This window comes from Aythya marila (assembly GCF_965140915.1).
Source record: "Aythya marila genome assembly, chromosome: 4".
Classification (NCBI taxonomy): domain Eukaryota; kingdom Metazoa; phylum Chordata; class Aves; order Anseriformes; family Anatidae; genus Aythya; species Aythya marila.
Window position 1 is genome coordinate 65,462,363 of NC_139045.1, and position 12,346 is coordinate 65,474,708.

Below are 12,346 nucleotides of genomic sequence, written 5' to 3' on the forward strand. Positions count from 1 at the left end.
CAACATGTAATAATCCTCATTCCTTCAGAAAGAACTTGTTTTTACATGCAGGGTCACTTTTTTTTTTTTTTCTTTTCTTGATCTTCCTGAATGTCAGACGAGTGTGATTGAAATTTTCAGCTCCATGAGTGCTTTGTGTTATTTTAAAGGTAGAGAGTTAATCTTATTCTGTGGGGGTTGTTTTCACTTGCATTTGAAATTACATGGCAACAATTTATAGTGGACCGAGCTTCTGTTAAGAGCAGTTAGTCATCATCAAGTGAACAAATGTATTAACGTGTCACCCTGGCATATATCAACCCACTCTCCTGTAAAGCACAATGTCAGCTGTGAATGCACTCTTAGCGCGACTTTCTTTTTTACAAAATAGATCCAACATGGCATGTATGCAGAACGCAACCTCTGCCAAGGATCGTCTCCTTTCTGTTTTATTTTTAGAATGTTAATTATCATGGTATGGAAGCACAGTAGATTCATCTGAAAGTGTTAATGGCCGTAAAATCGCCTGCTTCCTGTACTTGTTGCTATGAAGTGTAATCTTCTCAGTTTGGAAACTTCTATGTAAATGCGTGTATTTGTCTTTGGGTTCTGTTTCCTAGCAAACTGTGATGCAGTGCAAAATGTGCTGCATTTGCTGTGGCTAGCCCTTGTAATCTGTCTGCATAATTTATGGGAACACTTCACTGCACCTTCTGCTGCTAATGGTCTCTCGGAGTCCTGCAGAAAAGGTTGGTTCTGCCTTCTAATTTTAAGAGCCATGATGGTGGCACTGTTTGTCTCTTTTCTGGATCTATTTTGGATTTATGTCTGGCCAAGGGTTTGGAAGAGCTGCTATAAAAGCAGAAACATCTGCTGGGGTTTTATGTGCTGCTGGCTTGCCAAGTTCAACAGCAGGCCAAACTACAGCTGATGGGCCCAGCCCTCCCCAGGTGTCACTGCAGTTACAGGAGAATGACTGCAGGGGAAATTTGGCTGCTGAAAAACTCTACACAAAATAAATATAGAAAGGCTTCGGCAATTGTAGAAAGCTATTAGGAGATTATGACTGGGCTCATTAGCAAGTAAAAGAAACAAATCCTACTGAAATGGTGGTGAGCATCCGAATTCCCCCAGTTTCCCTGGTGAGTGACCGTGGCCTCCCAAGGTGTGCTCCTCTGTCGGTAACTGCATGTGTAAGCACTATGCTCAGCAAAGCAGTTCAGGTGGCACAGACACACTGTGATTTTAATGACTGTTAAGAAAACTTGGTCTTGCTTAACTGTCTGGACATTTTTGTGACTTCGTATACATCACCGCAACCATTGGGTGAGGCAGGCAGTGCTTTTAACTCAAGCAGTGAACTCCTGTGGTAGGATAAGGATTCAAAATGTTGCCTTAAAATTCCTTGTAGAGGTTTTGTTCCTGCAGCAATTGTAATAGCTTACAATAATCCTTTAACAATGGAGACATAGGAACTGATATCCTACATGAACTTGTGCTCCATCTGGACACTGTCCAGCCTCGATTCATGATGTGTGCAAGCAGATTTGAAGCAGCATGCCAGATAAACCCACAAGAGATGACTGTATGGGACTTGGTAAGTCTTTAATACATTTATCATAAGGCTTGACACCTTACAGTGTCTATTGATCCGTATTTACTGACTGGTTGGGTGATATTTTCATTCTGTTTATAAATATGCCCAGTTGCTCCCTGTGTTCTGCCAGACATTTGGCTTCAGCGGCAGAGTAACAGTCAAATCCCTGACAAAACATTGACTTATTTACCTTTTTATAAAGTGCTACAACCTGTTTGTGTAAAGTGCTCACTGCTCCCCTCACTGAGAGCAATCATAAAGCTGAGGTCAGCACGTTAGCAGGAAAAGTCAAAACTTCTATAAATTGAGTCAAAACTTCTATAAATTGAGTCAAAGAAGGAGTTCCACATACAGAAGAGTCAGTAGCCAACAGTTATAGTTGGCAGAGCCCATTAGTAGAGGAATACGTAATCACATGCAAATATGCACATACAATTATTAAAAGATTATCAGTTCTTTTTTAATTTCCTAAGTGTTCTTGTTGCAGCTGGATCTCTCCAGTGATTACAAGAAATTTTGTATTCTGGTCTGAAAGCACAAAGCCAAATTCTCTCGTCTCATACATCCCAACATCCTTAATGCCTTCCAAGGAGCTGCCTCGCCTGACTCATATTAGGAGAATAAAGTTAATGATGAAATAATGAAAATGATATAAGGATGTTTCTGCTTTTGGCAATATTGGTTATAAACATAATTTTCAAAAATTGTGCTTTAGCACCAATGGTTTTTATTTCTTTTTTCTTTTCTCTAAATTGTCAACAAACATTTTTTTTTTTTTCAAAATCAGTGGAAGAAATTTAATAATATATAGGAAGTGATATATTCATTTCTTTTTTAGATAGTAATGTAATAGTTAAGTGAAGCCACTTTTTTCAATACAGTACTCTCAGAAATAATAAATTGAGGTTGTAAAGGAAAGCCTTTTTATTAAAAAATATACACCTTATAGTAAAATTCTTCCTGTGTTCTAATCCAGGCAGTATTTTTATGATATGAAACAAAATAAATTAATATTAATAATTTTTGTATTGCTGTTGAGTTATCAGTTCTGAGTTCAGAGTTTATTTATGTTTCTAATATGCCAGAGCTGTTTTTCAGCAGCAACCCCCTCAAACCCTCTCTTAAGTACTCCACTCCTTGCTGAGACATGCTAATGCAATGCTGGATTTGCAGCTACTGAAACTAAATCTACACAGGACTGTTTCTTAGAATAAATACTTGTTCACTAACAGTTAGTTACATGATATGCTGAATTCAGTGAAGAAGGTGTGGTAAGAAAGCTTTCTGTATTTTCCACCATTTCATTCTCATTTTCTACTCACATGTTTAGGCAACTAGAAGTATTTGAGGGAGTGAGTTGTTAACAGGATTATTGAAATGAATGAGGTTAATAAGAAACCTTCAAAAACTATCATTTGGATGTGGATCATTTCCATTGCTTTTTTTTTTTTTTTTTTTTTTTTTTTTTTTTTTTTTTAATTTATTTCAATTGCTTCTAGCAGGACAAAATGGCTGGAGGTAGATTGGTGGGGATTTTTAAGGTGCCCCCCAGAGATGTCTGCATTCTCCAGCGACTGCATCCCAAGGGCTGTGTGTGCTTCTGCTGGCCACAGCCCAGCCTGGATTGCAAAGGTAGAAAGGAAGAAGTAATAAGGAGATTTTACTTTTGTGATTCGTATCCCTGTTTTCCTGGATGTGTCTTGTCTTTTTTGTCACTGCAACACTACATGTTATGTGGTTGAGTGGATTCATCACAAATATGATGTATGGTGAGTGTGGCTACAGACTATATCCCCTAATATGTGCCCATCAATGGCTTCTGTGCCTTGGTGATTGAATTGATACACCAAGGCAGTAGTTCCAAAATAGATGTCCTACTTAAACTAACAATTTCAGGGAGAAAAGGTGGTGATTGCAGCTAATAGAAGCTAATGCAGTGTTGTGGAGGCCAATAAAATATGAAGTCTAATTATTGGAGCTGTGCGGCAAAGTAATGAGGAGCTTAGAAATGTAACTGATAAGGAGCTCGATTATAGGCTAATGAGCAGGATGTTTGTGGTATATTGAAGGACTAATGAAGGGCTACAAAAGATAACTATGGTGGTGTACAATGAGCGTATGCAGAGCAGGAATATTTAAATACAATCCTAAAAGATACGTAGTATATATTGAAGCCACAGTTCTGCTTACCACTGGAGTTTAAGTGTGTGCATGTGTTTACATTTTACAGAGTAAGTAGTTTGGTTGTAACTAATAATCAAATAAAAATACGTGGATAAATGCAATGACCGAGGATACCAGTAAGAGAAAGCCTGTTGCAATATGTAAACAAACAAGAATCAGTGCTTAAATTTCTGTGCTAGATTTCACTGCCGACTAACACCACATGCATGCAGGGTTTACTTGCGACCTTCCATGTTCCCTCATAAGAATCTGTCAGTGATTCTTGTACTGTGGTAAGCTTTGTGTCTGAGTAACTGAGACAGAATAGTTCCTGGAAAGGGTGGCCTTGGAAATACTTTCTGCAGATGTAGGTATTGCAGCATCAGGGTAGAAAGTTGTAGCCTGGCATGCCAGTATGGGTAAGTCAGACCAGGTCTGCATTGTGGAGCACACTGTCAGCCCCTTAGGGATGAAGCCAATGTGTCACATTGTTTAGAGTTTGTCTTTGATTTTTAAGTGCATTGCAAAACAAGGCAGCATCCTATTCCTCATTTTGAAGTTAGTAACCACAGACACTGGGGAAGGACATGTCTTGCTAAAGCCACCCAGCGGGCTAATCCTTACTTTTATTACTGGCTAAAAAGGACTGTTTTTCCCTCTCAGAGCAGATGGTTGAGTGAGGTGTTTTTTAAACATTTAGTAAAAGTCGAGTTCTAGAAGTCATGACTGTTTGATCCTCCTCGAGTTCTCATTGGGTATGAACACAGTTCAGTGCTTTGTTTTATTCTGTGGCTTTTTTGGAGGCAGTGTTTTACAGTCAAATTTGAATATATATTTACAGATTGATGAAAAGCCTCTGCAAATAGCTGCTTGTCTTTTATTGTGCTTGCATGTAGTGACTGGGACTGTAGGACTGTTCTTGTGCATGTAATATTTGTATTAATGGGAGGGAATCTCTGTAAGTATATAAACACTGGGTTGCACCATCTTCTCATCAGAGCACTACAGAGGAGTTCACTTTAGCCAAAAGCCTGCTGTGATAAAACACATTTCTTTAAAATCTGGCTACTGTTATCAATAATGGACTGATAAATAAAACCAGGATAAGTTCATCTTCACAGTGAAAAAAAAAAAAAAAGAGTAAACTATATATTGCCTAAATTTGAACTGGTAAACAGGTGAACTGTTTATCTATTAGCTCTTGACTGCACTGTTGATTTTTTAGTGTAAAACTGGATTAAGTCAAAGAAACATTTCTAAAACTTCTCTATTTCTGAGAGGAAAAATATCATGTAACTTCAAAAAGGCTCAACTTTTCTAGAAAGCCTCAGAGTGGAATACTTATGCAGAGCTGGTAGCTGATGAGTAATCTGCTAATTGGATTGCTAGCATTCATACTCTTGCATAGCTGTTGAAGAAACTTTCATCTGCATGAATTCCTAAATATTGTCAGGTATTGGAACTCAACCATTACAATATGTTTCTACTGTGACGAAAGGTTTTTTTTGGTGTGTGTGTGTGTGAATGATGTAAATACTGGATCATTCTTGTGACCAAAGCAAGGGGAAGGAAAGAAGATGTGCAATACAATCTGGAAAAGATTTAGGTGGGAAAAAGTCTAGTGAGTGTTATGAACAGATCCACTCATCCTTGATACTGCAATGTGTATCTCAACTGAATCGTTTTTTTTTTTTTTTTTTTTTCATTCCAAAAATTTATCAATAACCTTTTTTTTTTTCATTATTATTATTTTATTATTATTTTTTTTTTCCAAATGCTTTCTTTTTATTTGGCTAGTTAACTAATTCACAAATTGTTTGAAACTTCTTCATTGTTGTCTTCCAGGATTTTCAAATAATAGAGATTGTACAGAATATCTCATTTGGCTAAAATAGTTCTGGAGTTAATCTTCAAGGAGGAAAGGTAGAGAAAATCTGATCCACATGTGTGCTAGCTCTTCCAGCCACTGTCTTTCCAGTCCCTCTCTTCAATTCATTAATAGGGGAAGAAGAGGACAGGACTAGGAAAGGAAAGGAAATAGCATTTTCAGTTGGCATTTTCTTTGACTATTAAATTTTACTTGGAATTTTGCAGTTTTGACCTCTTTTTTTTTTTTTTTTTTTTTTTTTCCTTAACATCTATCTACATTTTAATATATCTATTTTACTATATACTTGTAAATATCATCTGGAAAAACAGTAATACTGAATCATAGGTGTGAATCATTAGTGGAGAGCTGTATAATGATAGTGAAGTTTAGACAGGCAAACATTTGGTTTGTGTCTCTTTTGGTATCTGTTAAATTTCTTCTTCTTTCTCAATACTTCTGTTAAAAGATGTCAAGACTCAGAGTTTAGGTACAGTTCCAAATTATATTAGGCATAGATTTATTTCAGCTCAAGTATAAAAAAGATGGTTTTTAAAGACAAGATCCAATTTTCACAGTTTTGGCAGTTTTGAGTGTGTGGCCCCCCCCCCCCCCCATCATTTCTGTACCAGTTGGAAGGTTTCCCAACTATAGTCTGAACTCACAGCATTAAAACACGGTAAAGACATCATTCTGTCTGTGCTGTAATATCATTGTTTGATTTTGATGATTGCTATTTCAACACACAGTTATTAGAGTGGGAAGCGACTTCTTAAAAAATAAAAATAAATAAATAAATAAAAGGAAGAAGAAGAACGGCACGTACATGTATTTCAGCAGAGGCATACTTTCAAAGAAGCTGTTACCTAGCAGTAGGGCCTGTCAGGCTGTGTGATGTCTGCATCTCTACACGAATAATCACATAGTTTCAGCACCTGATGGTTCTGCCTGTCAGGAATGGCCCATCACCAAAGTTCAGAAAGATGTTTTTCTTACAAGTCCTCCACTTTACTGAGTTTTGCTATACTAAGAAGCATCCACACAATCTGTAGCCCTTAGTGTCCACACAGATGAGGAAGAAGCACGTGTGGATTGCTTGCTGTATCTGCTGGAATGTCTCACAGAAGTGAAAATAGTCACTATCTGGATCCAGATCACTCAGAGCTGCAGTCAGGCCCATGTTTAAGAACTCAACCTTTATGCTTCTTGTTCAGGTTTATGGAGTTCTGCTGTTGTGCTTCCAATGCAAATAAACCATGTTATGGAAGGATTTTCTTTTTACTCTTCTTATCAGTTGCATGTGTATCATCCTCTTTGCATTTCACCTTGAAAATATCTTTTCATCAATTTTCGTGAAGGAAGGGGAATACTTCCCCCTTCCCCTCCCCCCCCCCCCCCCCCCCAATAAACAGAGATTTGTGTTTTGCTTGTTTTTTTTTCACACTCCCAAAAAAAGTCGTTCTATGACTGGAAGAGAGTAAAGGGCTCTTCCTCTCCTGAATTTGGTACAACACTCATTTTTTGCTGCTACATAATACATTTCCAAAGCAGGCAAACTCTGAGGTCCTGGAATTTATCCTCCCCAACCCTATAGCTGAGTTATTACAGGGACTTTGTTAATAAAAATGTTAACTCTTTATATATGCTCAGTCAGGAACTTGGAACTTATATCTCAAATAGAAAAAGAAGTTGTGACCTGTTTTCTCTGGATTAACACAAATTTGGAAGGCCAGGTGATTTTTTTGGACAGAGCTTCCCTTGAACGAGGTCCTTGAGCTATGTCCTCTTGAACGTAGATGTCTCAAGGAGTAGCTGGCATTCCTGGTCTCCCTCAAGGCAAGGTTGTAGTAAAAAAACAACAGTCTGAATAAATTTCTCTATAGATCCACAGATCTGTCAATCTGAATCTTCCTGCTTGGGCATGGTGCACCTGTATGGATATGCATTAGCTTGTTTTATCATGGTTTTTTTTTTTTTTTTTTTTTTTTTTTTTCCCCTTTTTCCCCTTGAGATAGCTAATTTGTATGAGAAAATAATTTTGACTAGAGTTGTTCTACCTTTGAAAATACTTTTGTTAATTTAGTGTACTCTTTTTGTCACGACTTTATTATTTCTTCGTAGTAACTTTTATAAGTCATAATAGTTAGAACAGGAAGTTTTAGACTGGATTTTTTAATCTTTGAAATGGCTTATCCTCTTCCTGCCTGTACTGCTCTCATACCTTGATACAGTTGCCGTCACCATCACTCCTGTGGTGTCACTCTCCAGTGGTCCCATTGTATTAATCCTGGAATTGCCTCTTCAAAGTAAATTGGATCATCTCTAAAGTTCAGAGAATTATTTCAGGATTTTATTACTGGGCAAGCTGCTGACCTGATATTCTTGCCTCAAAGAGAATATACCAGGCTCTGTTTTCAGCATAGATACTTGTTCTGTGTGATTTCAGTACATCTGGCTGAAGTCAGTATTTTAGTTTTTCCTTTAATTTCTTTTCTGTCAAACACCTCTGGCAAAATCAGCTTAGCACCATCCATCCTATTCCCCTGAGAATTTTAATTAGCTCTGTGCTGAATGCCCACTGCAGTGCAATTGTGTGCGCTTGATTTCTACATAATTATTTGTCAAAACTGAATTGCTATGATTATGTTAACTTCTGCATTGTTGTGTATCTGCAGCCCAAACAACATTATGAGGAAAAAAAAAAAAAAAAAGGAAAAAAAAATTGAATCCATTCAGACATCACTATAAAAGAGATATGATCTCAACCTTGGGCTGTGGGTATGGTCTGTGTGTCACAGTCATTTTTTGACTGGTAGAGAGGAAAGAAAAATAAGGTAAATATGAACTGTTCTTTACTTGGTGTGCCTTTGGGACTGATCCAGATATACCATTCTGTGTCTCATATGTTTGGTGATGCCAGAGACATAAAAACTACTCCAAGACAGTTACAAGCTCTTGCAACATGCAGGCAGCTGGATGTGTGATAGAAAAATAGCCATCTCTGGCTTCATATCATGTGTATTCTGACTTAAGTAACATTCTTGGTGGGATGGAGACACAGGGAGATGGAGGCCAGGTGCACTCCTGCAGGCAGGTGGACCCTTGGGTACCATTCTGCTTTATGTAGCTTGAAGGAGATCTTCGGCTCTGAGCCACCTGTCAAGGACACGGTTAGCCAAGGATTTATCTCCCTTTTCACTCTTGCTGTATGAAGTCATGCCTTTGAATTTCAGCAATAACTCACCTGGGCAGGGGGGATGCAACAACAGAGCCTGCTGAGGAGCAATGAAAATGTGAGAATGGTGCCGTGGCGCAGAAATCAGTTATAGGCAGTCCTCAGTGTCATGCTGGAAGGGACCGAGGTTTCATTGTGATTCCCTTGGATAGGCTGGATAAGAGAGTTGTTGAATGTTCCCACTTGTTGGCATAACCCAGGGGCACCTTGGCATAACCTGACAGGGCACCTTCAGTCCTGGCTTTTGACAGAGTGTTATTCCACTGAAGAAAAGGGAACATGGAGTGGGAGTCCACCCAGCAACTCTCTGTCCTAGGGAAGGCTTCTTGGTAGAGAAAGGGACAGGTGCCTTAGATGAGTCTCCTTCCAAATGAGAAGGGAAAATATGGAGAGACCATATGGTGCAATTTAATCCTGTACAGAACAAATGAAGGTTCATCCACAGCGAGTTAATTTTGGATGTGACTTGCTTTGAGTTTTGCTTATTAACGTTTTGCTAAACTAATGTTGTTTTTATACTAGACTTTGGAGGTGCAGGTACCTAAAACAGATGCCATTTCTTGCTGTCAATTTTTCAGGAATACAAGGCAATTTCTGCTTGTGCTTACATTTGTTATATTCATAGCTTTGTGTGTAAGACATATTGATGGTCAAGAACTTGCTTTGTTTTTATTTAGTCAGAACTATAATGATCCTCCGAAAAAGAGCTTGAGGAGTGGATACCTTTGTCAAGTCTAATGCCTTTCAGATCTTAGGCCAAATTGTTTTTTTATGCAACACCAGGCACTGAAATTAGCTTTTCTTTTTCCACATAGCTGAGCAGGTGCCGTTAGTACTCGCATACAAGCCTTTGCTCTGCCTAGCTCTTTTTTTGCAACTTGTGGGTGGTGATGGAAAGGTATATATTTTGTGCTTCTCTCATTGTACAGGGTAGTGTCAGGATGAAAGCTAGCACTGCACAGACCTGTGAAATACAGACAAGACTAGCAATGTTTTTTCAGACCTCGAAAAATATTCTTATATTGGCAGGTTTCTTTTAGTCGCTAATGAGCAATGAAAAGAACAAATGGATGGCAGAGAAGCATTGAAAATGGATAGTTAGTACTACAAAGTGTGCATGTATGTTTTTTTTTGTGTTTGTTCCTCACCCCCCCCCCCCCCCAAAGAGTTTTCATGCTGAAGCCCTTAGAGGAAAGCACTTACAGATGTTTGATTTCTTTCAGGTCCTCAGATTTTGGGACATTATACACAAAGTTGAATCTGCAGCCTGGGATTGCCACTGTTATTGACAATTTCTACATTTGTCCCACCAACAAGAAAAAGGTATGTGGCAAAAAAACGACATTTTATAGTGCAATGGAGACTCTATGACTATGTGAAGTGTGTTTTATTGGCTTGTAAAAAATAGCGGAAAGTTTTTCACAAAGTTGCTAGTCTCTTTAGGTGCATTTGTGACATATGCAAGCAGGATATTTATTCTTGCTGTATAGTATAGAAGGGGAAAATGCCTTGAAGTATGAAAAGTATGAAAACTTTTGAGGCCGTTGACTTCTGGAAATGGAGTTTCCATGGAGTTTTTCCCAGAAAGAGAAAAGCAACTTGTGTAGGTTTTCACACATCCACACAAAATTTGGGACTAGCATTTAACCTCTTCGTCTTTTATACACAATTTAAGTCCATTTGGATGTTTCTGAGTACAAAGTATAGTTATTGGACAGGCTGTAATTGAGAATGATGTTTATCCTGTGCAAAACCTTAATTAAAAAAACAAAACCCACTGATCCTTGGAACTCTTTTTTTTTAAAAACAAAACAAAAAACAAAACAAAACAAAAAACAACAACAACACGTTTCTACATCATTACTGAACCAAAAAGCTTTTCATGGCACCTAGGAAGATTAAGTGAACTTCATATATGAGAGTGAAATTGACCCACTGAGTGTATTTACAATGGATGTTATATTAGAAGAGGCAAGAAGAGTGATTATGAGAAAAAAAAACAATAACAAGCCTTCTAAGTCTGCAAAATGCTTGTGATTTAAAATGCAGGAATTGTGAAATACATTATGAATAGCACAAACACAGTAGGTCTTTCATGAAATAAGAACTTTCTCTTGATAGGTGCCTTTTAACTACAGTGTAATATGGAAGAATTGACTTCATGTGGAGGCCACTGATTGGAAGGACAATTTTAGTTGTGTTTATCTGTCTGTTCTGTTTAATTAAAATCAGTAGAATTTGTTGAGACTGCCTGGATGATTAAGTACATATTTTATTTCTCTTGCAATTGTGACTGGAGTTTTTGTGACCAAGCTATGCTATTCCTTGGTAACATATTTTTAATCTCCTATGAAGTCAGAAATGTTTTTTTGTTTGTTTGTTTCTTGGAGTGGATCTACCACCAAGCACAAAGTTTCTGTGCACTGTATGTCTTGGAGCTAAAATTTACTGATGATTTCAAGTCCAAAAAGAATCAACAAAACTTTATCCATTTTGGTTTCCGGATTGGAAGCTGAAAGTATGAGAAAGATGACAGCTCTGTGGAGAATTTTTCCCAGTATAAAAGCCTACAGACGCATGTCAGTGCCTGTGTGATTGTGCCAGTTGTCTGGCAAAATGGTAAGATCATTGCTGAATTTCAAGCCTGAAGATGGATGTTCACAAAAAATCTCATGTTAACCCAGTCTTAAAAAAAAAAAACACACAACAACACTATTTTCTGCTCAAGGCAACTTGAAGTCCTTAGAGATACATATCTGGCTTAGTAAATTGATATTGTATTGCAGTCCACTGATTATAGAGAGTGCTTTTGTTGTTAGTCATTAAATACACTATTTTTATGCTGTTTTGTTTTTCCGAAGATGATGTTCAATAGTATATGAACAACAAAACAGAAGAACAGAAGGACTGTAAGGAGACATATGTATATGTGCAGATGTACACACATACATGGTACAAAAAAATGGTGAAAGCATTGGAGTCAAATGGTGTAGCCCACAGCTTCAAACTTGGCTTGGAGATGGTGTGGTCACACATATCAAGTAAGCAGGAAGTCTCCATGTCATGCGAACTTTGTCAGTTGAAATGGCTGCTTTTCTGGTGTTGGACATATGATTAGGATACAATGACTAACGTCTGATTTCACAAAAGTCATTTGGAAAGATGGAAGAAAATTTCTCCCTACCGTCCATTTCAGGACAAATGCACTAGGGTGTAAGAAAACATTTACAGCTCTGACTTCCTTTTCTGACCTGAGCAAAAGTTTCAAGTTTTGACTTTTTATTGATATTACTAGACTTCAGATCACTGTGGTGTGGGTTTTCTTCATCCAGTTCACATCTTTTGAAATGTGCTGAATATGGGAGCTGTGCTGGAGTGCTGGCTGTGCTTACTGGCATTGAGTGTGCATTTAAATTTAAGGCGTAAGTAGTCCCATGCTGCCAGTTAGCATTTAGGGACGGGGAATATGCATGAAAGCAAAGATAAAAGACATCGATGGTGATTT

At 37.9% G+C, this 12,346-nt stretch overlaps 1 protein-coding gene across 4 annotated transcripts in view; it reads left to right on the plus strand.

The window, feature by feature from the left end:
- Positions 1–12,346, plus strand: part of SORCS2 (sortilin related VPS10 domain containing receptor 2) — a 546,865-nt gene that overhangs the window by 300,879 nt on the left and 233,640 nt on the right. For all 4 annotated transcript variants that reach the window (XM_082758745.1, XM_082758747.1, XM_082758746.1 and 1 more), the window contains exon 3: positions 10,065–10,164. In XM_082758745.1, the coding sequence (XP_082614871.1) occupies positions 10,065–10,164 (100 nt within the window). The remainder of the gene's footprint in view (positions 1–10,064; positions 10,165–12,346) is intronic.